Below are 27,594 nucleotides of genomic sequence, written 5' to 3' on the forward strand. Positions count from 1 at the left end.
TTTTTAGCATATCGGCAGGTCCTAGAGAATCCCCGTCTATGGACCAATCACCCCAAAGAAACACATGCAAAATGCAACGACCCCAGCATCTACAAAAGGTGAACTTCTACTTACTCTGTGATTTCTTCGGTGACCGTATGTTCAACCTGCAGTCTGGAGTTCACCTCTATGAAGTAGTGTTTGCCGTGTTTATCCACCAAGAACTCCACAGTTCCTGCGTTCTCGTATCCAACCTGCAGCAAGAAAAGATCACAAGAGAGCAATTTTATAGCTCTTAAGTTGTACTGGTAGCATTAGTTGTGTAAACAATCAAGCAGGTAAACCCACTCATCCTGTTGAGCCACGAAGGAGAAAAACAAAAGGCCTTCTTACTCTCTTCAGGCAAACATGACTACATAAAAGCACAAAGAATCAGCCTCATTACTTGTTTAGAGTGTAAAGGGCAGTTTTCATCTTTCTTCAATGCAAAATCAGGTCATTAATCAAGAGGGATTTATTTCAATCTCAAACACCATTTTCTGTACCACCTTCCATCTACTACACTGTAATTATAATCACAACCCTTGTCGTGTACTTTATACCGCCAATGTGTCGATGTTGTTGGGGATGAGATCTTGAAATATCCTTTAAATGATTTGCACAGGGTAGAAGTGCCACAAGGAAAACATAAACAGAGCATAATAGGGGTGGACAAAGGGGTAGCTGTGGCTCAGGTACTGCCCACATACTCTATCCAAGCGCCCTTGGGCATAGCAGGGAAACTCGCGTCTCCTTTTATAGCCGATCCAACATTTGCATGTGAACGGGCAAATGACAAACTGTGTGAGCTAATTACAGACTCCATCCTGGGCTTATTACATATTAACACCTCCACACCCAAAATGATAGATGGGATCCATAGAGAGAGACATATAGCGTCAAAAGTAGGGCTGGGTATCGTCACTGATTTCTAGAATCGATTCGATCCATGATTCGAAATATAATTCAGATCAGTACATTTCCATATTTTTATATCTATAAAAAGGAAACTGACACTCGCAAGTCTTTATCAAAGGTGTGAGCATCACAGCAGATGCCTTTGTGTCAAAGCAGCTGAAGATAAAACACAAAAACATGAAGGTGATTTTCCTGGCCTGGATTAAATAAATATATACACACACACACACACACGTATATATACACACACACACACACACGTATATATACACACACACACACACACGTATATATACACACACACACACACACGTATATATACACACACACACACACACACACACACACGTATATACACACACACACACACACACACACACACACACACACACACACACACACACACACACACACACACACACACACACACACACACACACACACACACACACACACACTGCAGTAGATCAAAAATGAAAGCAAACCATTAATCAACATATGAACGTTACTTCTGAAGTTACAGCAGTTTTATTAGAGATAAGCGTTTTGCATTTTGCATAATTTTAAAGTTTAAATTTGTTCAGAAGCCTGTTGAACGGCAGAAATTAGGTTCTCTTTTCGGAAGTAAGGAAAAAAAACGGAAAAAAACAGCGGCCGACAGGCTGTAAACAACGGTAGACTTGTGCATAACAAGGAAGCAAATAATGAAGAAAAAAAAATTTTTCGACGGGAAACTGTTCTTCAAGTACAGAGAGCAAGAAAGAGCGAGAGAGCGAGCGCTGACGTGTGATTTTATCGAGGTGGAAGCAAAACAGCAAAAGTCAGAGTGAATTCATGACGATGTTTATGTGAAGCGCAGTTTGGATCTTTTGCTGCTGGTTCGGTCAGTATTGTTTGGAAAGAGATAAAACTAACAGCTTTAGAATCGGCGCAAAAAGGGCGTGAACACAAAGCGCGGACCCGCCGAAACATCAGAATCAGCGAGCTGTCGGCTTTCAGCCCCGACCATGTCCGTGCCATCAGGTGAGAAAGCCACATCTCACCGATTCTGATCCGTCGGTGGGTGCGAGCTGTGTTTTAACGTCTTTGTGCAGAATCCGTGTTCCTGCTCTCATTGACTGTCTTAGCTGTTTGGTGGTTGTTTAAATTTTGTGAGGTTTAACCTGAAATTCTGGCGTTTCGGGCAAAATAAATTTATATTGAAAAAAATCGATTCAGGATTTTAATGAATCGATATCACGTTATACAAGCCAGGATCGATTTTAATCGATAAATCGATCATCAAAACCCACCCCTACTCAAAAGCCTCACAAATATCTGACCCAATGCACAACCAATAACTGCTCACTGCCAATGTATTAAGTTTGCTTTCCCATCACTACTTTCTACTGGAAAGGGGATCTTCAATTAAGATGTTTGAGAAGTTTATATGAAGAAAATAATGGATGATGGTTAAATAAGAAGTGTAAAAGACCAGGATCTAATACAGCTATGTGTCTAAAATCTCTCACACTCAAACAAGTTCGACCCTACAGGCTATGGTCAGGCAATCTAGTAGTTGTCCTGTTGTGTCTAGCACCTGGAGGGACACCTTTGGGTCCTGTGGGCACCATAGTGCCCCCCCGAGCTGGCCTTCTTCTGGCATATACCACTGACAGCTAAACAGATTGGAAACTGAGAAGTCCTAAGGATGATTTAACACCCTGGGTTTTTGTTGTTTTTTGTTGTGTTGCAAAGCCATTTCTGATTAGTCGTTGTGGTGCGTGTTGGGTCTCAATGTTCTGAAGGGCTAGGCCACTGCTACATTGAAGTAGCGTCACCAACGAACACACAACAGTGCACATCAGGTGGAGTCAACACTGTGCAGTGCATGGAAGCAAAAGTATAACAATGGAGCTACCAGTTCAGCAGATCACAAACATGTTGATTTTTTACTCCACCTTGGAGGCACATAGGTCATTAATGATGATATTTCGTCTTAATGTGACTCACTTTCTAACAACAGCCTTCAAAAAAAGAAAAGAAAAAGTGCAAACTGCATCTCACGACTTCCACATAGTCAGCCAACAAATATTCTCTTTTTGGCACAGTTATGTTCTATTAATCAGAACTATGAAATCCACCATATAAAATTGCTTTGTTTTATGGAAAATTGCATTTTAACCTTATTTTCCAGAAAACAAAAGGCTACAAACAAAAGGAGAATCATCAACTGGTTCTTTTCAATTTCCACTTTGATTTTAATGTCAAGCAGGATTTGCCGTTTTTTGAACTAGTTTATTATAGTTCAGTTTTCTTCTTTACAAACTGAGTTTTTGGAATGACCGTCTAAAAGAAACTAGTCTGGCACCTGATCGTAACTGTCCCAAACAAAATCTAACTATATATAATCACCTGGTGTAATTGGTATTCTTTGAAATTGCACGACTCCAAATGCTTTCCTGCTCAAAGCTGTACATCGCTGCTCTCAGAGTAACACACCTCTGATGGAAATTAGCATGTTAGCAGGCCAATACGAGCGCTTTCCATTCATTCATCTTTCAAACTCTCACTTTGGATTGTTTCAGCACCAGTTTAATTTCACCCAGTGGGAGCTGCATACAGAGTGTAATTGGAATATAAATGCTACATAAATAACCTTTATTATCGTGACCATAATTTCAAGACTGGGCAGATTTACACAAATTACAATCCTGATGTGAGCAAAGCAATGTGATTGGTTGGTACACCAATGTTCAGTTTCAACAATCAGACCAGCCCAAAGTAACATCTCAGTGATTATTCCTATAGTCAAAGCTTTGTCATTATTTGAAATCTACCGCATTTGAGAAACTGAAAAAGCAAAACGCAAATGTTAGAATAAAATTTAAAGGCCACAAGTAATCAAATGTCCAAACAAACCAGAGAAAAGCAAATCTTGTTTTGTAGTGTTGAGCTTTTTATTTAAATCAGACTAGGATGAATTCACCAAGAGAAATTAAGGACCTAAATTGCTTCTCTCCTGTATTTAAACAAACATGCTTGTTTAGTTCTTAATTGTTAAACCAGCTTAATGCCTTCAGGATTGCTTTGATTTCCATTTGGCGATCATAAATGTTAAGACATTCAAACGGGCAGAGGAAAAGACGGAGATTGATTGCAGAGACAAAGATGGCCCTAAGCTAAATTGCAGCAATTAGACTCTGGCAACTAAATAAGACTTGAACAGAGCCTCGCTGTTGTGGAAACGCAGTTAGAGTGAAAAATAAAACCCGGCTAGAACATGGGTCTGTAATCAAACTGTCCATTTGAGTAAAATAACACCTGCTTAAAATGTCTTATTAATCCCAAAACTTGTAGAGTTGCATTAGCCCCCTGAAAACTCATCTCACAAGTAAACAGATCAGGTGTATAATATGCAGACTCACATGCAAATTCATGCATCAAATACTGACTGAAAAAAATAAAATTAAAATACAAAATACAGAAAGTAGTGATTTCTCCTCAAAGAAAAAAAAAAAAAAAAAGTCCTATTTATGAAAACACCTTGCAAATTCAACCAAAACAGACTCAAAGCATTCACAAGCACAGAAAAATTACAATGTTAAACACATGCAAACATGGACACTGGAGCTCATGAAGTGCAAATATAAAACATGTACACGTTGAGAGCTCTACAGTTTAGTACACTAGCTGACTTGGGAGTGTTTGCTGGAAATGACAGTTTATTCACATTTATGTGTACATACTAGCTATTTGTCCTGATCTCTGGTGATGGCACAACTGCTGGGCTACTTTGTGTACACACATTCCCAGAATGCCAGTTTTCAGCCTTATTCACCTTTGCCTCAACCTCCTGCATGAAGCCAGTTATTTGATCCAAGACTTCATAGATGAATTCTCATGGACAGAGATGAGAAAACACACTGCAGCCTTCAAACAGACATGTAAACACACACCTCCATCGACTTCAAGTGCACACAGATTCCCACATGTACTGTACCAGTGTGAGACTCCATATTGCACTGGTGTTTCTCCCCCCCCGCTCACACACTGAGTCAGTGAAGTAGCAGCCAATGTAACAGATTGAGCGGTCACCGTTTTATAAGGTCTGGCAGCCAAGTCAATGAACTGTACTAGCACAAGGAGAGGTCACCAGCATGCACATGAAAGCATGCGCACAACACATGCACACATTTCTTTAAGCATCTGTAAAAAGCATAAGGAGCATTTACACATTTAGCTCCCTGCTGCAAGTGTTTGATTCTGCTTAAATGATCCCAGCACTGATGAATGGACACTGGTGTATAGCTTTGAATAAAAAGTGACAAAGATGGATAGCAGGTATTGTACGAGGTAGACGGAGTCAGCGTGTGAAACAAAATGCATTAAGAACGATTCGTGGTGCTGAGTGTCAATGGATGAAGGAGAGAGGGGAGTTGAAGTTAAAACTGATGGATGATCAAACAAGGACAAAGACAGACGGGGGAAGTGTTCAGAGACGGTGGAAACAGGACAGAGTGAAAGTAGATTAGAGGAAGTATTCAGAGGTAAAATAGCAGAAAACTTAAATGATGGAGGCCCGTCTCCCTGGTTACCCTCTCTACACATACTTTACCTTGAAATCATTTACAACTTGGTAACAAGAGGTCAAAATTAAAACTAAGCAGGAACTTGTCATCTTTGGCAGACGCACAGTACCCACTGAAACCCAAAACACCTTGATCATATCCAAGGGGGGCAAAAAATAAAAATGAAACCAATATCTTGAAAGAAGCAGTTCGACTTTCAGCAGTTACACACCAAACCATGACGACCAAGACAAAAACTGTGGTATTTTGTAAATACAATAAAACACGAATTCAGTGTAATTGTGTAACTTTATTAGCAGCGTCCTCCTGAAATGTGCCAACAACATTGAGAGTAACAGCCTCCCCTCTGCCCCTTATTCCTCTCTGGTCGCTATGGTAACGCGTAAATATTTCTTTCAAAATAAGACTACAACACGGGAAAAGACCCAGGAAAACCGAGTTAAGGATAAAAAACCCAAAAACCATAAATTTTACACCCGAGCCTCAACTCTCGCGGCCCGACACCAAACGACTCACGGATTGGGAACCGCTGCTGGATACAATACAATGACTAATTGCTAAAGCCACCTTATTTTAATAAAACCACTTGACAGTAAAATATGGCAAATATTTCCATGGAATATATTATAGGACACAGTCTGCTGGTGATCTATAAGCCCAAGAACAAACTCTAGAAAATAAACAGTGGTCACAATCATTAGCATCGCTTTATCTTTATCCATGTTTTTCTAGTGTAATCTCACTTTTTCCATATCTTACAATAATGATTGTGACAAAAACTCAACATATCTTCCTCCAATGATGACAGCTAGCTTTTCATTGCAGTTCTTGTGTAATTTGGCATACCCAATCCTCTCCTCGTTTCTAAAGGCTTCATGGCAGTCATCCTATTAAGAGCACTTCCGATGAAGCTTATCAACAGTAGATAATAAACTATATTACCTGGCAGTTTGACTTTTTCCTGTTTCTTAAGGACATGACTTCCAGAAACTGCTCATCTGTTGTAAAGACTTTGTTCAAGTGGAGGACAAATGTGTCACCACTTAAAAACGTCTTTTTTATTAAACGACAATACACACAGACACACGTACGTTCTTAAGTTTAAGATTAAACTTAATGGGAACACTTAATGAACTGTTTTTGTGACAAAATGCACGTAACAAAGTACCTAAAGATATCATTTCAAATTTGTTTTGTGTAGAGACAGCACTGGTTTGCCTAGAGTTAAATGCCTTTTTATGTCTGAATGATTCATAGGTCAGTGTTAAGTGGCTTTAAAAAAGGAAAGAAAAAACTTCCTCTATGAATGGTCAGATGCAAGGACTGGACTGAAAATGAGAGAAGCAGCAGCCAAAGTTCAAGAAAAAACAATTTTAAAAAAAGACCTTCAGAAAGCCAGAAATATTACAAGAAAGTCTGTCTCCTTAGAAACAGAAAGAGGAGGGCTGGATTAAGACTTTTGCACAACAGTTTTTAATGATCATCTTCTATAACCCCAAAAAGTCAGCTTTCAGATCAGCTGTTAGGTTTGGTTGGTACAGTACTTTTTCACAGTCACGTGTCTTCTGATGGCCCTGCACACCGACTCATCTTTTACCTTCTGCCTCTAAGCTTTATTTAGAGGTGATGTCACTGATCTCTTGTTTTTGAAACCAATTTATCTTTGATCAATTTGTTATTAACTTTTCTAGTCCACACAGGGTGGCTGAGTTTAGCGCTCACTTTGTTGTGTAGAATAAACAAAGCCGATCAAAGGACTTCATCAGCCGACTAAACGATCGCGATCAGTTGTGTTTTTCTTTATATCTGTACTCTGAAAACTGCCACCACCTCTGCATGCTACTAGACAGAATCACCCGATTCACTCCTGAATGGATAATACCAACAGTTAAACATGAACTGGGAGGCAGTGCAAATGATTCAACTATGACGACGTCAAGACCCGTCCAGGTACTTTCTCACAGGCTGTGTCTGCTTCTGTGTGCATTTCGCTAGGTTTACACATCTAAAGTACTTGGTTAGGTTTATTTTTATATTTGCTTATGACAACAGCATAAATGGTCTGTCAATTATTAGAAAGTATCACTAGGCTCCCAGTATCCCAACAGCAGGAAAAAAAAAAAAAAGAGCGGGGGGGGGGTTCATCAGTGTGTATGGGACTCTTAATATCCAAATTCCTAATTAAAACAAAGATTTGTGTCAAAATACTATTGTAGCTATTGAACAAAATAGGCACTTGCAAAGAGACTGTTTCTAGCACCAAAGCCTGCAAATCTACTGCACACTGCCAATTTTCAGGGAAGGTTTTTTTTTTTTGACATATCCAGGAAATATTGGGTTCAGCTGGTCTCATCAAAAAAAGGAAAAAATAAAAAATAAAATGAATATGTCTCTTCAGAAATGTCTATTATGTGTGGTGCCCCCACTTTATTTTGAAGCCTACAGCCGTTTGATTTCTGCAAGGACATGCACACACACGAACGTGCAGGCACATACACACAAAAATCCTGGCAGATGAAGGCTGGTGCAAGGCATAACAATACTGTTCATCTTTGAACTAAAAATCAGGAACCTGGCTTAGGATTAGTCATGGAGAGAAGGGATAGAGAAAGAGAGCTTTCAAGATTTATTTCTTAGATTTCAATTACATTAAGCCCTCAAACCCAGCCTGAAAAAAGTAAAAAAAAAATCCTCCTAAATTCCACCACAACATATACACAAACACTCTCCACTGTCACCAGGTCTGCAGACTCACTCAGACTAAAAAACAAGAAATGATTGTCGCAAGGTTGTCACTGCCAGATTGCTGTCACAACATGCAAATCCTCAGAGGAACAGCAATATTGATAATTCACTGCACACAAATCCTTCCAATCCCCTGCCATCTCCCGATGTTCCATATCCACCAGACTGACATCGACACATGCTGGGTCATGAAATGTCCAGGGACAGTCATAGTAATGTGCTACAAAGCTCCTAAGCTGCATGTGCGATGTGCAGCACATTGCAAAGCTAGCAAAACAAATCAATCACACAATCGATGGTACTGATTCTTTAAATGGGTAAGTCTGGTGACATTGTTGTGTTACAGTATTGCTCGTTAATTTACTGACAAGTAGTGGGATTAATTCAGGGGCTGCAGTTTAGTTCAAAGGGTTGCGAATGGGAGCCATATGACCATATGCCGTAAAGCTAACGCAGAGTATGTTTCCCCAGTCTGAGCTTTCCTTTTTTCCACTGTTCCATCAAATAAAGGATAGAAAAAACAAAGTAGTGGGATTAAATGCTTTTAACACAATCCATGGTACCGGTGTTATAAACCGGGCTTCATATGTATGGAAACAAACATCAGCCCCAAGAGAAAACCAAGTGTAGCAGTTGGTATCGCCATCTAAATTAAGAAATTCTAAATAATAAAAATAAAACTAAGCCAAACCTATTTAAGTTTATTTTGAAAGTATTTCACAAAATTATTTACAGGATGTAGAACATGTAGCTACTAATCAAGAAAATGTCTAAAAATGACTTGAAAGAGATAAGACGCCCATTTCTTAACACATTTTTTTACTAGCGTTACGTTTAGTCGACGTCCTGAACAGAACTGAATTTTCCTGAATAGAAAAGATTGATTCCTTTATTGTCGGTGTACTTAACATTGTGCAGTGAAACTGAAGCAGAGCTTATGTTTCAGCAGAGTAGCATACAAATACACTCACTTTCATTGTTCATTCTGCAGATTAAAATCATAAAATACAGCACAGTTAATAAAATAAAAATATCAAACTATAAATACACAGTTTTGCTAAAAGATGTAAAAGAAAAAATTTGAGAAAATGTACTGTAGTTCAGTTATTCAGAAGTCAACTCTGATGTAAAACGTCCAACATAATGAGCATAATCTACTGCGTTTAAATATTTGGTAGGTCTGGAAATTTCAAACTTGCAAAGCTACGGAGCAGCACTGAAGTGTTCTCTTCTCAGAAATATATGCCAAGCGTCCAGCACTTGCTAAAGGGCAAAAGGCGTAAAACACTGGTTTGTTTCCTAAATGACACCGATCTTAATTTTCAGTAAACCCCAGGTGAAAACCTAACCCTCATTTTGAAAGCAGTGAAACAGCCGATGTCATGAAAGCTCATATAGGCTACACTTTCAGCATTTTGTATAATATGAGGGAATCAAAATGTGAAAATAAGAAATAAGCTGACATGCAAACCTTCAATGCACAGTTGATTCACAGAGCAAATATTACATAAATCCTACAATACATCTCACTCTACACCTCATCTAAACATCGCTATGCTGTTCGATTTAACTACAGCTCTCATTTTTCCCTCTTCTCTTGTGGGGATTGGAGTTAATCTGGTGCCAAGACTTTTTGTAATCTGATCCAATTCCTTTTCAGACTTGCAACACACACAATTCACAGCTGATACAACCACAGAAAAACACCAACATGCACACGCGCTCAAATAGATCAGCTACATTTCAGTGGTGCCACCTCTCTAATCCCTTTGCTGCAGACAGCTACCAAAGCGGTGCAGCTCACCCTCCCAAAACAATGCACAGCCTAAAAGCACACACAGGCACCAACACATAGGCGCGCACACACACACACACACACACACACACACACACACAAAAAACAAAAACATAATGAACACATCCCTGTATGCGCACACATTTATATTCATCCCAGCTGTAATGACCAGAAGCCCTCCATCCATTTACAAATCATGAATTCATCCCTTCATTCCAGCTGCTCGTTATTTCTTTCTCTCTCAGTGATGCCCGTCCATACTCTCACTTCTACTCTTCGCTTGTGTAATTAAGATTCAGGTCATTCTCGCATCTTCTCAATAGCCATTTTCAGCCACTTGCAGCTTCATTTTTATGCCAAGGCATTTGCAAGACATAAAGCGAACAACTTGTTTGGTCTTCAACAGAAAACCAAACAGACTTCAGGAAGAGTATCGTGGGTATAAACACTGTCACATTTATGTAAAGCAGGGATGAAAGAGTAAAACTCATAGCAATTGCTCTGTTTAGAGGGTTTGCTGGGGATTTCTCTGTTACTGAAGTAGCAGTTATTTTTGAGTTGTTTGCTACTGTGGTCTTATGTGACAAACTCCTCTCCTGTGATCATGTTCAGTAGATCCAATTGTTTTGCCACAATCAGTCAATCGCATCCTAACATTTACTAATTAGCAGTAATCACCAAACTGCTGGATTTTTAAAGGTGTTTAGACATGAAATGCCTCAAAGATTTGATTAACTGCCATTAAATGTTGCACAAATGGCAGCCTCAGAGATAATACATTAAACAAATAATGGAAACATCTGTTGAAAACATGGATGTATTCTGATTTTTTATACTCTCAGGCCATCAGAAGATGGCTGGCAAATAGAGCATGTATAATTAAAAACAGAAATATTAGGGATGGATGGAGGGAAAAAAAAAAAAAGAGGCAGTTAAGACCGGTACATAAAACTCTTTTCTCTTAAGTGTAAACTCTCTTGCATTGGCAGCCCCCCCCCCCACTGCCCTCTGATCACTGCCTTTGCTTTTCTCCCTTCATCTTTTTCCTTTACTTGGCAACAAGTCAAAAAACGTTACTTGCCCCACCATCATCTCCCCCTATGTGGTCCACTTTCATCTCTTTCCTTTTCCTTTATGCTTATCAAGCTTTCAGAAATGAAGTCTTCATGATCCCAAAAATGAAACAAAACTTTACTTTATAAGAAAGAGGAAAAAAAAGGAGAAAGTGTCAGTGATTATGGGAGGAGACAGATGGCATAAGAACCATGAACAGGACACAGAGACAAAGTATCGAAGCGATGAGGGAAGGTAGATGTTGAATGGAGCAGATGGCTGGACAATGAACAGACAGTAAGAGAAAAATATTGCAGCCAAAGACAGATTTTGCTTATAACGTCTTTGCCTAAACACCTGTAGATCTGCTGGAAGAGACCCTGGCAGGGTGTTAATGAGAGGCTTGGGGATGAATAAACGATTGAAATGTGTGATGCAAGCCTGATGAAAGGCCGTGGGGATGAGCAAAGCAAAAAGGCTGGAAGTTGCGAGTACATACATGCTACTACTGTGCAGAGCTGACAGTTTAAACAAACACTGCTTATGGACATAGACTAGGTAAGACCGTCTATAACTTAGCCATCTACAGCAGTAGCAGATTAAAGCACTGCTCCAATGAAGCCTCAATAAACAGCATAAAGGACGTACCGACATACCGTATTTTTTGACCTATTTTTTATTCTTATGCCCAATTTGTAATAGTCTGCAGCTCCCCCAAGAGTAGAATGGAAAAATAAAAAGAAAAGATGCTGTATGACACACAGCTGGATGATGTGCAATAGGTAAAATAATGACAATATAAGAAATCCTATGAGGATATGAGACAAATCAGAGCTGAAGTGTATATGACGACAACTGAATTTAGATGCACTTATTAAAAGATGTGGAAAGATTGTTCAACCTGCATTATTTCTGTGCTTTCAAGTAGCTATTGCATAAACAAAAGTCATTCTGTAGCTGCAGAAAAACTTTCAGATTTCACAGTCATGACACATCAATGTGTTGACGAAAAATATATAAAAATTGATCCTTTGATATTCCCTCACATTACTGAGAGATCGTGTGAACAGAGCAGAAGCTGCAAGACCATCAGCCAACAATATAATAGGAGGTGTACAGAGACTGGAAGCAATGGACTCATAAAAAGTGCAGACAGAAAGAAGGGATATAAAGAGGGAGAAATGCACACAGATTTTAAATCAGTATAGCTACAGACAATACCTAACAGGAATTTACAGTCCACATGTGGTAGAAAAACAGCATTGTGGGCTCATAAAACCTGATGTTTACTATCAATTAATTTAAAAAAGAAAAAAAGGCCAACTATAACCATAACTTCACTTGTACTGCAGAGAAACAGAAATACAGACTCTTCCTAAAATAACACTGCATGGTTCAGAGAAAGACTCTACAGGCTGATTCACTGACAGCAAGGCAACACAAACTGTCACATTTTATGACACCAAAAAATAAACCGCAATACAGAAAGAGAGAGAGGCTATTTTATACATCTTAGACCATGTGTATGTGCTAGGGGATCATTTTTTTCCTGTAGAAATCTAATGGCGTCAACTTTGGCCCTTAGAAAATGTTAGGCAGCCAACTTTCATACATCTTATTGAAAACATACAACATAACTAAAAATCTGATTAACCTACAGCTTGGAATTAACAGTTAGGTGCCATATAATACCCAAAGACCCATTTATAGATATTAAAATATTTTAAACAACAAAGAACCTTAATCTCAAGACATCTACCAGCTCCCTCTCCATTCAATTTTTCTTCCTTGCATTCTCCCCCATCTCTCTGAAGCCTGCAATATATATGAGGCCATAACATTTTATACAGGTCTTTCTGATCCTCTGCCCTATTTCTAAAGGCCTCCTCTCAATCTGTCTCCTCCCCGCTGCCTCAATCTACTCCTCTTTCCACTGCTTATTCTGCCAGTTTTTAGACGAGTGCTGCTCTCATGCTCATATCAATGTACACGGCCAGTGTTTCTCAAAAAGACATCACCATAGCTGGTCCACAGTCTAAGCTCTGATGCAAGTAATTTGACGAAAAACTTAATGCTCACTTATGATGAACAAGACGCTAGAAGACATCTGCTGGCACTTTCTTGGCAACAATCTTAGAAAAAACGAATGCACAAAATCCAATCAGAAAAGAAACCAAGCAATCAAGTGTACACAAGCACATAGTTATTTTAAAAAAAAAAAAAAAAAAAAAAAAGTGCTTTTCAGACTTACTCCAAAAATCCGACAACAAAAGCTCACCTTCAAAGATGGATTACAAATTTCTGTAAAGCCAAACGTACATGCATGAAGATAAAACTTAGACTGAATGCCATTTCTACTCTACGAAAGGTGAGGACTCCAATTCCCAGACATGAAATGGCATCACTGCTCTGCTCAGTTGCATTCTGCACTTCTTTACTTTGACAGACGCCCACAGCTTAGGTCAGTGGTTCCCAAACTTTTTTGCTAGGCCCCCCTTTGTTTTACGAGAAAAATGTTTACGCACACACACACACACACCCCAACCACACACACCCATATTTTGCTCCATTGCAGTTTATTTCACACCTCAAAAATTTTGTAAACAATTAAGCAAATACAAGTAATCTGCAATAAATTACAGGTAGTAAGAAAATAAACTACTAACTCTTTTATGCTACGTCCGCACCTACACGGGTATTTTTGAAAGTGTTCATCACTCAACATCAAAGGTATGTGCTTTTTTTCACATCACGCTGTTCGCCACATTATTGTTTACATGAGATGAATTGCAGAATGGCAGATAGAGACAAAATACTGTTAATCTGACTATCTTCAGGTTTTACAGGCTTACATACACACAGTTACTGTCCCACTATTTAGAAAGGCAGAGGCGTTACGGTGTAATTATTTTACATGTAGTTTTTTTTTTCTGTGTAATAATATTCAACATTGCTTTCAATACATTTTTCAAAAATGCCTCTGTGCAAAATGGGTTTAAAAACAAACTGTGGGATGCTGTTTGTCCGTGATTTAGACAGGGGGAACAAATCGTGGCAGGATCAGCCTGATATTATTTGTATCCAGCTGTAACTTTACTGTATAAAGAGCCAACATCTCCAAAATGTCAGGAGTAGTTAGTCATTACAACAAGTGTTTGCGAACTAAAAATCAAGAATGTGGGATGTTGTTTGTCCGTGATTTGAAGAGCCCAGCGCGTGCTCCCGACGAAGGGAAAACCAATTCTGCAGGGGAGACCTACCTCGGCATTTGTGCAGGTGAAGCCAAAGGGCAGATATGCTTCACCATATTTTCTAGTCTTTGGCTTAGAATGAAGTTGGTTTGGAAACGTATTCAACGATGCTTCATCTCCTTTGCGTTTGTGTGGGAGCCCCGTGCTAGCAGTGTCCAAGCGTTTTGGTTTTTTTTTTTCCCCCTTTTCATTCTGCGCCCCACCTGCAATGGCTCTGTGGGCGCGGGCCCCACACTTTGGGAAGGTCTGGCTTAGGTGAATATGAGAACGCACCAGCACCAAACCTCCCATCAAATTTATTTATATTCTTCTAAGCTTAAAAAAAAAAAAAAAAAAAAAAAAAAAACCTGAAAAGAAAAACAGAAAAAAGCTCTCTGAGAAACAGCACTGATATCTGGTATAAATCTGGTATGCCCTCCTCTCATCTCTCACGTGGGGAAGTGCATATTTCAGAGCAGGACTGGTTTCAATATATGGTCCAGCAAGGGCGTGAGGAAGATAGGAGACCTTTATTCGACATGCAGCTTTCTTCCATTTGGCGCCCTGTACCAAACATGACATTTCTAAAAGGCAGTGCTTTAAATCTCTTATACAAGGAAACCTAAAAGAGGTCACGTTTCTATTTTTCACAGCCTTGATGTCTTATGATGACGAGACCACCATAGGTCAGCTAGACGTGTGAAAGAATAGACACTCGAAAAGATAGGAGAAGTTAAATGGCAAACGTGGTGTTTTGAGTGTATTGTAATGCTATTACGATACAAGACGCTAATGAAAACATATCACCCTGGAATAGCTGAGCCATTAGTCCCGCACACAGTGCCTTTTTCTTAACATTTGTGTCCGTTTGTGAGGGGACTGTTTAAAGCTGAAGGCAAATTGAAGACTGCTTTTCAGATTGCAACTCACACCCCTGGTATGTAGATACCAGAATCAATGTGTGTTCCAGGTAAACATCCAAATCACTTTAATGTAACGGTAAGCAGTCAAGCCAAAATCAGTCATCCTTGCAGTCAGTAGAAGGACAAACTTCTGGAGAAAAATGCTACATTACACTGCAGATACTGACTTATACAATCAGCAGTTTTTGATCTCGACTTCCATTACTTGGTTTGCATTTAATCTTTAGCGTTTTATTATTAATGTTTAATATATGATGAAGGTCTAAGAGCAATCTAATAAAAAATGTTCCAAATAAAAACATTTAACCCTTCAATAAGTTATTATTTTCATAGTATACGTGTAACTGTTTTACATCACCGGTCAGTCACATTGCAAGTCTCTCTGATATGGGCAGCAAGTCGAGCAGCAAGTCGAGCAGCATGCACAGAGAAAGAGCCAAGGACCTGTCAAAGCTCAATAGCGCGCAGCTTTGGTTTGTTATTAATTACAGCTGCAATAGGATCAAATGTTTGCAGTGAAAAGCAGATTGCTTTAAACCTCAGGGTAAGAATATCCTCCATTTGAACCTGGAATTAAATTTAAAAGTGGGGAAGTAGAAAGTACCGACATCAAGTCACACAATCAGAAGGTAAAAAAATATTTTGACACTAATTCTTTCCAATCATGCTTGCTAAATGTTGATTTTGCTGGGATGAAGAAATCCCCTCAGACCTTGAAAAGATTAAGCGTTATATAGCAAAGAGCATGTGAGAGTGTGTGCTGAATTCAAATGGTGGTACACACTGCAGGACAAAGATGTTCAGTCTTATTCTCAGAGTCTCCCGCTACCTCTTCAACTGAACGCACAACATTTTCCTCAAATCCCACTTCTCATATTTTGCACCCTGCTAAAGTTGAAGACTTTGCATTTTTCTTCACTGCTCCCCATTCATTTCACCTCACCAAACCTCCCCTCTTTCTTGAGTCAGCCTCTCCCCACATCTTAATGTTGTGCATCATTTCTCATTTTTGTTATGTCAGCTAGCGCCTCCTCCCTCTCTTCCACTTTGCTTTTATTTCTCAGTCACTCCCCTTTGTCTCTCACTCTGCCCTCAATCACCCTTCGCTCTGTCAGCAGTTAATGGAAGCATAATGAGCTTATTGTCTATAAAATGATGAGAAGTGGGAATGAATGCAGCTGTCTAATGATCAAAGGGTACAGAACAGAACAACGCCGGACCAAAGGAGGGCACAAACACACATGGCTATACACTAATACAAGCAGAGTGAACACACTGCTGCAAACAGATTAATGTTTACTAATGTAGACTGGCGTGCGGCCTGAATCAGCCAGAGACAATCCATTCTCAGTAGAAATGCATGTTTAGCAACTTCGCAACCAAAAACTCAGGCTAAAATACAATTGTTCCCCCTAATATCCACTTGCTTCCCCACTCCTTCCTCCCCTCCACTCCCTCAGTGTCACACAGAAATGGGTTTTCAACTCCCTAAAAATGCAGTTCTGTGCACACTCCTGAGTGCAGCTGCATTTGTGTGCGAGCCCAAGATTTGGCTGTAGTCTGGATGACAACACCCACACTACAGCATCTGACACAGCCGAAGGGAGACTAACCGGAAAGAAACAGGAAACAAAAAAGGAAACTGCAGCGGCAAGAAAAATATGAGCGAAGGAGGTTTGTTATCGTTTGCTGCCAGCTCTACGTGTGTGTCGTGTCAATCTGATACATTTTATGCATCACAATTAGTGTCAGCAAAATGTAGGATGTGCACTGATCCGGTACAGAATTATGAGCACTTGACTAATAGTGTGTTGTTCACTCTTTTGATGCCAAAACAGTCCTGACCCACTGAGGCATGCACTACACCTCTGAAAGTGTGCTGTGGTATCTGGCACCAAGATGTTAGCAACAGATACTTTAAGTCCTGTAAGTTGCGACGTGGGGCCTCCATGCATGGGACTTATTTGTCCAGAACATCCCTTAAATGCAGGATTGGATTTCGATTTGGGAAATTTGGAGCCCAAGTCAATACTTGTTGTTGTGCTCCTCAAACTATTCCTGGCTCGTTTTTGCTTTGTGGCAGGTGTCACAGTACCATCCACTCAAGGATTTGGCCACTGGGATGTGAGTAAAAAGGCCTTTGAGTGTACTAAATTGCCCTCAATATAATGACTTGGGCAGGTGTGAGATGCAAGTGTTTTGAGTAAGCAGGCACTTAAGCATCTGAGTGTTTTGCTTCCCTCTTTTTGTTTATTTGGAAATTATCATTTTTATGTCAATGAAATACTGACCTGTCCACAGCACGGGGTGAGAAACCGCAACTCAAGACCAGACTGCGTGAGCTAGCCCAAATCCCCTAAGTAAAGACTGAGCGAGTGGAGGCACGGTCATTTGCCTAGTGAGCCCAGAGCTGTCCAGGTAATACCACACATATCTTGCACCTCGTGTGTGTGGCACAGTTCTCCAATTTAGCCTAGAGTGATGCAAAATTAATGTTTTACGCACATAGACAAAGTGGTTCAGTGACCATGACACAGGGCACATTATCCTCCTGAAAGAGGCCACAGAGATCAGGGAATACTGTTTCCATGAGTGCAGGTACATGGTGTGCAGCAATGCTTAGGTAGGTGTTACGTGTCAAAGTAACATCCACATCGACAGCAGGACCCAAAGTTTCCCAGCAGAACATTGCCCAAAGCGTCGCACTGCCTCCACCCACTTGCCTTCTTCCCATATTGTAAGTTGTGTAGTTAGGAGTGATCAGTGTATGGTCACAGTATCAATGTCCCCATCTACAAACTTTACAGCATATAGATAAAGGATATAAAGCAAATAACGGCTTCCCACTGGAGCCATTCTAAGTGCTGAATCATCACCTAGCACTGCAAGAGAGTTAAAGTGTTAATCAATGATTCTGCTGCTTGGTCACCATTACTGCTGCAGCCAACAGAGCCAAATTTGTAGAATAATCTCATGATTAACAATGTCTAATGAGGATGAGTGATAGATGACCTAATTCTATGAGGAGCAGAGGAATCGCTAAAATCACCCACATTTGGCCTCCCTCAGTTCTACTGGGACTTCCTTCCTCTTAAAAGGGATTTTTTTTCCTTCCCACTTAAAGCTGCTGTTGGCCTTCTACCGCTCCTCAGTAGAGAGCGTACTCTCCTACTTCCTGGGTATTTGGAGTTGTCATGGAAAATTTAACAATAACCTGCAACACACCCAGTGAGCTTGATTTGAAGTGGGTTTAAACACATTGCAATGTGGAGAGAGCATCCCAATGAAACACCAGGACCATCTTTGAACATCCATGAATTGTGGCCACCGCCCTTACATCTTATATACAGACACACAGACAAAGAACATTCCTCAAACTCTTACATGTTGGCCCCTCTCATGGGGGGCTATACCTTCTCCCTCACAGAGAGAATTATGACCTTGTTTTCTGCTTAGCCATCACCTCAAGATTTCCATCCCTGATAAGCAGGAGTCCCAATATCTGTTTAACGTCTCCCATTACAATGGCCTCACTGTGTTAACTTTCCACATGCGTGTAAACTAGTGACAGGAGTGCTATTTCTATAGTAAAGTGAGAAAGTGATATTACTATAACTAATGTAATATGATTAAATATGTGATTAATATATGAGAAAAGAAATCTGCCACCACAGTGTACAGTGGTTACAACTGAGAACAAGAAGGCTGCACAGAGGGTAATTAAGACCAACCAAAAAAAATTAAATTAAAAAATAAAAATCACTGGCTGCCCTCTGCCACCCCTGGAGACCATCGTTAGATCCTCTTGTCTCAGGAGAACAAGGGCCATCACAGGTGACCCCTTGCACCCCGACCCACCACCTGTTTGACAAGCTGCTCTCTAGTTAATCAAGTCCCACACCACCAGACTCAAACAGCTTCTTTACCAGGGCCATTCAGACTATTCCCCCCACCCCTGCCCACTCACCTCACCAATCTGAACCACGATCTGAGTAACCCTCATCACTCAGGCCCTCACACACACTGACTCAGGCCAAGTCTTTTTTCCTTTGCACCACTTTCAAGCACTTTGACACACACAATGACAATAAAAGGCCATTCTGTTCTAGTGCTAGCTCATACAGGGTCATGTGTTTGTTGGGGTTTCGAGGTATGATTATAAGGTCTTTACAATATAAAGGGCCTTGAGGCACTTGTTATTGTGATTCAGCCTTGTATAAATAAAGTTGTAGAACTACCTGGCATTGATTTCAATTCAAACTTTAATATACACCCATCTAAACTGGCATTCACAGACATCACGATTACTAATGACTGGTCTAAACCAACTCCCCTCTCATCTTTCCGTCTCAATAACAGCCAGTGCTGGCAGTAATCTGCCCTATAAGTGAAGCCGATAACTTAACATGCGTAAACTAAACCTCTGCAGTTACACATGCCAACAGTGCAGCCCAGCTGTGTCTTTCCGTTGTGGGGATTTTATCTACAGTACACATCACCACAAAAGGATTCAGAAGAACCTCTGCATCAACAAACAGTTGAAAACATACTGAGTGGTCCAGATCTTCATGCTGTCAAACATTTTCTAGTGGAATTTCCTCCGTGCTTTGACAAACATTTCAGAAAACTGAATAGTTTTCAAGAAAACAAAATGAGAAACTGGAGCCTTCTCTGAACCCTGACTCATTTAAGGGGACCCGGGAGAAATGGACAAACTGACCTAAGGTCTGACAAATCAAATCTTTTTTGGAAGTCATGGACACCAGAGTCTAAAGAAAGAAGCCAAACACTTGAGACTTAAAAGAAGATGTGATGCAACACTTGTTAAACCGGCACCTCTGCTGACAACAATTTAAATATAATATATATATTTTTCCACAAAGCACAATTTTGACAGTTCCTATATTGTCTCTGCACTAGTTTAATTTAAATAAGCAGTTTAATTGACTAGAAAATCCTGGCTCGTTATCTGCTGGGATAGACTCGAGGGTGTTAGTAAATGGATGCATACGTTATGGGTCTTTACAATGTTGCTGAAAACAGTTTAAACAGCAGAGAAAGCTGTTAAAAAAAATTATAAGGTGAAGAAAGCAAGAAAACCCAGAATGTAAATAAGAAAAAGTCAGACCCAAGGGGGAGAAATCATGACATGGTATAGTGGGGATGAAAAAAAAATTATAACTCAAGTAAAGGATTTTAAAAAAGACTTAAAGACAGGAAGGTGACGCAAGGTCACTCAAGACTTAAATACATAATCCAACACGCATAACCAGGAAACACTGCTGATGCTGCTAGTATGAACGAGGATGTGTCTAATCTCATTTTATTACGAGTTCCTGCTTACTAACAGAAGTTAAAAGGAATAAGGGGGAAGCAGAGCAATAACCATGTATATTTCATTATATAGTCCACAGTCTATTATAAGGGTTACAATTTCCACATTCATTCTTCAGCCAGTTTGCACCAAAGGCCCTGTGCCTTTCTTAGGGAGAGAGCAGGGGTGAAATGATAGTTGTCTCTTCAGTCAAATAACTGAAACTTCTACTCATCTTTCAAATTAAATTTTCCCAAAGGTAAATTACTTTTCCTCCCCCTCAGAGAGATTTTAACTTTTACTGCATGTGGCACCACATTATGACTGTGTGCATTGTTCACATTTCTTCCTCAAGTCCTCATAAGAGCTGACGGGAATTAAAGCTGGTGGTTTTGCACTGCAGTAGACATTTTAGACACACTGTGCATTACTAGGATGCAAAGAAATAATTTAATGTAAACTCATCAGGGCTGCCAAATGAGACCCAACAGGAAACACCAAAATGTGACTGATGATTTCATTAGAAGCTCAAGTGTAATTTACGAGCTTCTGCCCAAAAATGAGGGACTAATGTGTTTCTGGAGGAAGGTGTCCCTCATTAGTTCAAATAGAAAACAGTCAAACTTTCCCGACTACACAGTTTAATGTCAAACAGTACATCACACACAAAATCTAATGTTGCAATATGTTTTGGCTGTGTGTTTAAATAACCTCCAAAAACAAATGTTATTTTTAACCATATAGTGGCTAAAACTGGTATACTCATTAAAATCAACCATGAATGAAAATGTTTATTTTTAACCTTTTTTTTTTTAAAATCATCAGTTGCACACAGAGGTTTTTCAAAACAAAAAGGCCCATTTTTGCTTATAACATAAAAACTGTAAAATAAAAATGTGATGACCTCAAATTAAAGAAACAAGTCTACATAGCTACTAAAAACTGACCAAGAACAGTCACAGGTATCACAGCTGGTTAATTTAACACACTTAAATCCTACTTATTCCTGCGTCTCTCAGGATCTTACAAAGCTTCAAACAATGTGATTATTAATTTAGTCGTCGACAGTATTGATAGTCAACGTAATCATGACTAGTCGTCTAATCGTGGCAGCCCAGTTACGTTAAAGCCTTTTTAACAACCCTACGTGGAAAACTCAATACATCGAGCATATTTAATTTTTTTCGTCTGAGTTTTGGTTCCAAGGGTTTAGGAGTACATATGATGACACTTGAAACTTCTCTTCAAATGTCATGTTCAATATGAGTACCAACCAGCGCTTCTACATGACAAGGAAATGCACTTATGTTTAAAGTTATTCCTGTGATGTACAAAGTGATAAAGTAAAGTGATATTTTGACTCCTCATATCAAGGGTGGGCAACTCCAGGCTTCGAGGGCCGGTGTCCTGCAGGTTTTAGATGCGTCCTTGATCCAACACAGCTGATTTAAATGGCTAAATTACCTCAACGTGTCTTGAAGCTCTCCAGAGGCCTGGTAATGAACTCATTTGATTCAGGTGTGTTGACCCAGCATGATATCTAAAACCTGCAGGACCTGGAGTTGCCTACCCCTGTCATATAGCAACCCATCTATGTCTGTTGTTGTTTGTATTTGCAACAAATGGTTTAAATAGCTCTATGTAGGCTTATTATCACTTTGACCTTTAGCACAATCTATTGACCTTGAAGAGGTCAAAGGTTAAATGTGACATTTTACATTTTTATACAATACTTTCTATTGTAAGAATCAGTTTCTAAATTATAAACTGTCAAATTTTCCAAAAATAAAATCATTAAGTTGACCTTGAAGACCTAGTTGGATTTAATGGATTGTTAAACGTGACCTCGCTACACCCCTACAAAGTTTTATGAGAAATCATCCAAAACTTCTCAAACTATCATGTTTCCAGACAAAATGGTGACACACACACTCTGCCAAAAATAAAACCACATTATGTTTTTGGTAGCAATAAAATAACATTTAAAAAATAAAATGTGGGTCTCTTTCTCTATACTTTAGATCAGTGGTTCTCAAACTTTTACAAGGAGTAGCACCCCTATGACCGACATTCAAGTGCAGTAGTATAGGCCTATTTATCACTAGAGTATATACAAGACAATTGTATTTTTTATATGAATGTTATTTAACTTAACTGTCATAAACAGGATGTGTAAAGTGATAATAACAACTACTGCATTAAAACATTCACAACAGGTGGGACATCCAATCTTTAAGTGATGACCTGATGAAACCTGCTTCCAGGTCAAACTACTTCGCATTTAATAAGGCTTGCAGTACCACTAGAGAGCCCACACTTTGAGAAAGACTGCTTTAGATCATTATTACTAATGTTTGTTTGTGTGTTTTTTTTAAACAAGAAAAAAACAAAACAAACAAGTAACTGAAACACTTCAAATTTAGAACCTCTCGTCACAAAAGAGGATCCTGGCCTATGATACAAGCACAAATCCAAACTCGGAATTTCCCTTTCCAGGCTTTAGGCATCAGAGCCAACCACAGAGCAAACACACTGCTGCAACACCTGTAATCATGTCTTTGTTCGGCATCTAATGCATTTTGTTGTTGTTTAGATGGTCCAAGGTGAGAGGTTTGACAACTGAAGGCAAAATTAAAGAGCGGCTTCATTTAGCAGTTTCAGGATAGTCATTCTGCTTCTGACACACACACACACACACACACTTATTGTTTGCCTCATTTAAACCACCGTTACTGAACATTATGACTAATTGTCTCCCCTCGCCCACCATTTTCTTTTGCACCCTCCATGACATTCATCCAACTTTCCCTTGGCTGTAATTTCAGAAAGCAGTTGGCAAGAGTCCCCAACATCCCCCCCGCCCCCAGCTGGCAGAAACAATCAATAGCACCTCTCTTCCTCTAGTCTCAGTCCCAACACCTCACTTAAACCCCCCCACCCCCCCGCCCCAAAGTCTTCTTCCCTCCCAAATTTTTCTATCCTCCCAGACCGTCTCAGATCGCCAACTCTGTCTGTGGGACTCTACTTCCAAAAAGCTTTTTATGCTCATCTTAACACAAAAACACTTCCATTCATAATCAGCAACAAAAACAACCCTGCCCGTCTCACACAGAGCTTAAATGTACAAATTCATGCAGTCCACACAGACATGCACAGTCTGCTGCATGTACATGCCAGCCACGGCTGCTCAAAATAGCACCCATCCAATCACAAGTGCCAATGTCACCCTGACATGGAAGACTCCTGCACCACTTTATGCATCCTACATTTCACAGACCGCAGCAGAATCCATCTGTGCTTTCTGCACACTGTGCACACAAACTATTGACCAAACTGAAAGAGAGAAGGAAAAAAGAAAGAAAGAACGAACAGATGAGGTAAAGGATGAAAGAAGAAAGCAATTATTTACCGCTTATTGGTGCTTACAATAAACGTGAGATTATCTTGTCGTTACAGCCACCTTCTTAGACATCCAATTATCTTTCTTTTGTTTCATCAATGCTGTTGCGTTGCTGCAGAGCGCTTCCTTCAGACTTCTTAATCAACGAGCGGGTGCTACTTCAACATTTTATTGGAGGGAGTCTCTGAAATGTAGTTTTCCTATCATTAAAAAAAAAAAAAAAACGATGAGTAGCGTTTCTAAACACTGCATTTATGGCATCTTTCATCAGAGACTGAATAACTGGGAAATGAGAGAAATTACTTATAATTGTTAATTTGATTACTTGAGACAATATGGGATAAATATAAAAGTATTTTTTATTCCACTTGTTTGGTTGCTGATAGTTTGATTTGGTTTACACACAAAACGTAGTGTTGGCCTAGGTATACTATTTTAAGAAGTTAACAGCATTAATGCGTGTACTGCTAAAGAACTGATTCTCAGGCAGATCAAGGCCCAAACATTGGCAACATCACCAGGTTAAAACAAGCCAGGGGGAGGTTTTGCTTCTAAATTTGATTATTATCAATTAAAATATTTTAATTGCAGATAACTTCGTCTCTAAAAACTATTCCGATGTCTCAAGCTGAAAATAAAACGTCACACTTTAATTAAAACAGATGAACCAGAACCTCAGGGACACTGTAGCTCATCCGGATCATAATCTAGCAGAACTCGCAGGTTATCGGGTGGAAAAACTTTGGTTAGAGAGCGGAAGAGCACCAAAACAAAGGAAAAACACGGTGGGGTTTTCTAGTTGAATATTTCAGAATGCTTTCAGGCTTTTGAGGACAAAAAGGTTTTGAAGCCACAAATGGGTGTAAACACACAGAAGCATGCTGACAGACTGTTGGTGGGTCTGCGGGTAGAGAAAATGTTTACAATCCACTGACCAGCTCCAGAGACAAAGTGTCAGTCTGAATTCGCGAGCCCCCTCCCGTACGTGTCGACGGGGAACATGAATCGTCTCAGCTAGAGCGCATCGTCTCTTCGCTCACCGTCGCCATGGTGATTGACAGCAGAACTAATTCTGCATTTAACACCCTGGATTGACAGACGTGTGTACTCACAAACAGCTTTACACAAGGACAGGCAGGGGGAAAGGGCCTGAAAAACCACAGGAGATGGCAAAGACACTCGAAACATCGGTCACTAAAAAGACCGCCTTAAATCCTTGGAAAAACACAGCAGGTGCTGCCATTTAAGAATGGCGGCATACTAGTATCACTGAGAGTCCAAAAATTCAAGACAAAGACCAAAGAGGGAGAAATGAGAATCCTTTCTTCTCCTTAAATGAACTGGCATCCAACAGACAAACACCTGCTTTTATTTTTAGGACATCAGTTCTTTTCTTTAGTTCTTCTGACTGATAGGAAACAAAATCATGGACTAGGATGATATCCAACTACAAACTAGTGGTTCTGGTTGTTTATTACGTCCATGAATACAGTTACACAGGTGCAAAGGAAAAAAAGCTTCATTGTGCAGTTTTTCCCTTCATCCTGTTTGTGTCAGCACAAGGATAAATTAAACAGGTTTAAAATTATTTCAGTATCTCTTGTAAATCACTTCTTTACACCATTGAACACTTTAACTTCAAATTCGATAGTCGTTTAACAGCTGTGCCACAATAGCTCAACAAGTTACAAGCAACACAATAAATCTCAATCATGCACATTGTATCCGACTTTGGCTGCCCACCTAACACTAAACTGTACAGTGAAAGATACGCATCTACAATTCTTCTGCTACGTACTTGTTTTTAGGATGAAATCTAAATCTTAACGTTTCTTTTAATAAAATCCAAATAAATATGTATGAAGTCACTAATTAGGAACAGGATGTTGAAGGAGATATCATGCATCCATTGTGAGCTAGTAAATGTTTTTTGCTCAAAACAATTATCCAAATCACAAATGACAACTGAATATCTACACAACAAAACAAATATCCAAATGGGTAACGTTCAGCTACAGCACTACCACTAACAAGCATTTTCTGTGTATATAAACTAAGACTTTGTGCCACAGTCACCGTGGTTTATCCTGCTCTGTGTTCCTTTATTAGAAATAATGGTTTGCACAGTGCAGAGCTCCAGATTCTTTAATCATTGCATCCAGTGACGTTTCAAGCACACCTGCTCTTCAGTATTTCTGTTCTCCATGTTTATTACAGTGAACATGTATCCTGTATACATCTGTTACATAGGTTTTTATCCTACACTACAGAGCGCCTCGACATGACAGTTCAGATTTGGAGCTACATAAAGTAAACTGAATTAGATATCTTCAGTAATATCTTTGTAACTATCAGGTTTTCAACTTCAGTAACAGGGGAAAACAGTTTGTTTTTAGTTCATTTCACTTTGTTTTGATATGGTAAAATAGTCTCGTAAGCGCGATAATTTTTCCCTGAAAAGCAAACAAATCCACAATTAACCAATTTGAATAATATTTGACAAACACCAGTGCGCCCAGCGGTTATGTGAAACTGTGCTACACAAACATGTAAGCCACTTGCATATTTATCTGACCACCGATATAAAGAATGCTCTTGGCGAGTAAAGGAGACAAAAAGCACTGAGGAAAGAAGAAGAAGAAGAAGGGGAAAAAAGTGTTTTGATGTCTTCATCTCCACATTTCATAATACAAACCGTAGAGGCCATTAGTCACGGGTGATATAGCTTCAAAATATCAATAACTCAAAGAAATTTGTGATAATGATGATATAGAAAAGAAATGGTGCTTACAGACAGCAGCATTTATTAGTGCGAACAAAATAAGGGGTATTTTTCCTCCTCTCCCAATGAGCTACTCCACTCCTGATAGGCTACCAGCGAAGTCCAAGTGTCATATTGACACATCAGTGATATAGATGGGCTGTGCATTTATGTTCTCTAGCTCACAAAACAAAATCATAAAGCCCAAATGTCTGACAGCGAGCGTAGCACGTCAGCCTCCGATGACAAAGGAAGCCACTCCAGCAGCATGAAAGGGGTTTCAGCACACAGGGTAGACCTCCAACAACTCAATACTTTGGAAAGCATCCAACTAAATGTGGAAAACCTTTTCACTACTAGAAGTTCAATCTAACCAGCCTATAAAAAAGGCACGAGGAGGAGATTCTAGCAGCTGGTGATGTGCAACCCAAAAGTAAACAAATGAATGATCGCTGCAGAGCTCGCTAATTGCACCCCACATGACGGGAAGAGTAAACATCAAATGTTAGCACAAAAGTAGCCCCTGCAGTGTTTTTCCAAGAAACGTCTTGATGCATTCTCAATCATCCAGGAAAATAAATCTCCAAAAGTTGATTCTGTTCATCTGGACGTAGCGTTTTCTGGGAGAAACGTTTCGTCACTCATCCAAGTGACTTCTTCAGTCTCAGCTGACTGCAGGATTCCCCAATCTTATAAACAGTACATTTGCATAATGACTGAAACCAGCCCACTGAAGGAACAATGGGCTTTGAGGTCAGTTCCTTAATCATAATTATGCAAATTCTCATGACCATTGATCAACAACCACTGACCAAAACCCACTGATCAATGGCCATGAGTACCATTCACAGAGAGTTGGGGAATGG

General features: G+C 39.6%; 1 protein-coding gene across 2 annotated transcripts in view; it reads right to left on the bottom strand.

The window, feature by feature from the left end:
• The window catches only part of pcxb (pyruvate carboxylase b), a 285,541-nt gene that overhangs the window by 218,129 nt on the left and 39,818 nt on the right, over positions 1-27,594 (bottom strand). For both annotated transcript variants that reach the window (XM_087837657.1, XM_087837656.1), the window contains exon 10: positions 115-233. In XM_087837657.1, coding sequence (XP_087693783.1) covers positions 115-233 — 119 coding nt within the window. The remainder of the gene's footprint in view (positions 1-114; positions 234-27,594) is intronic.

The sequence above is a fragment of the Neolamprologus brichardi genome, chromosome 3 (genome assembly GCF_056152115.1).
Source record: "Neolamprologus brichardi isolate AB-2024 chromosome 3, ASM5615211v1, whole genome shotgun sequence".
Classification (NCBI taxonomy): Eukaryota; Metazoa; Chordata; class Actinopteri; order Cichliformes; family Cichlidae; genus Neolamprologus; species Neolamprologus brichardi.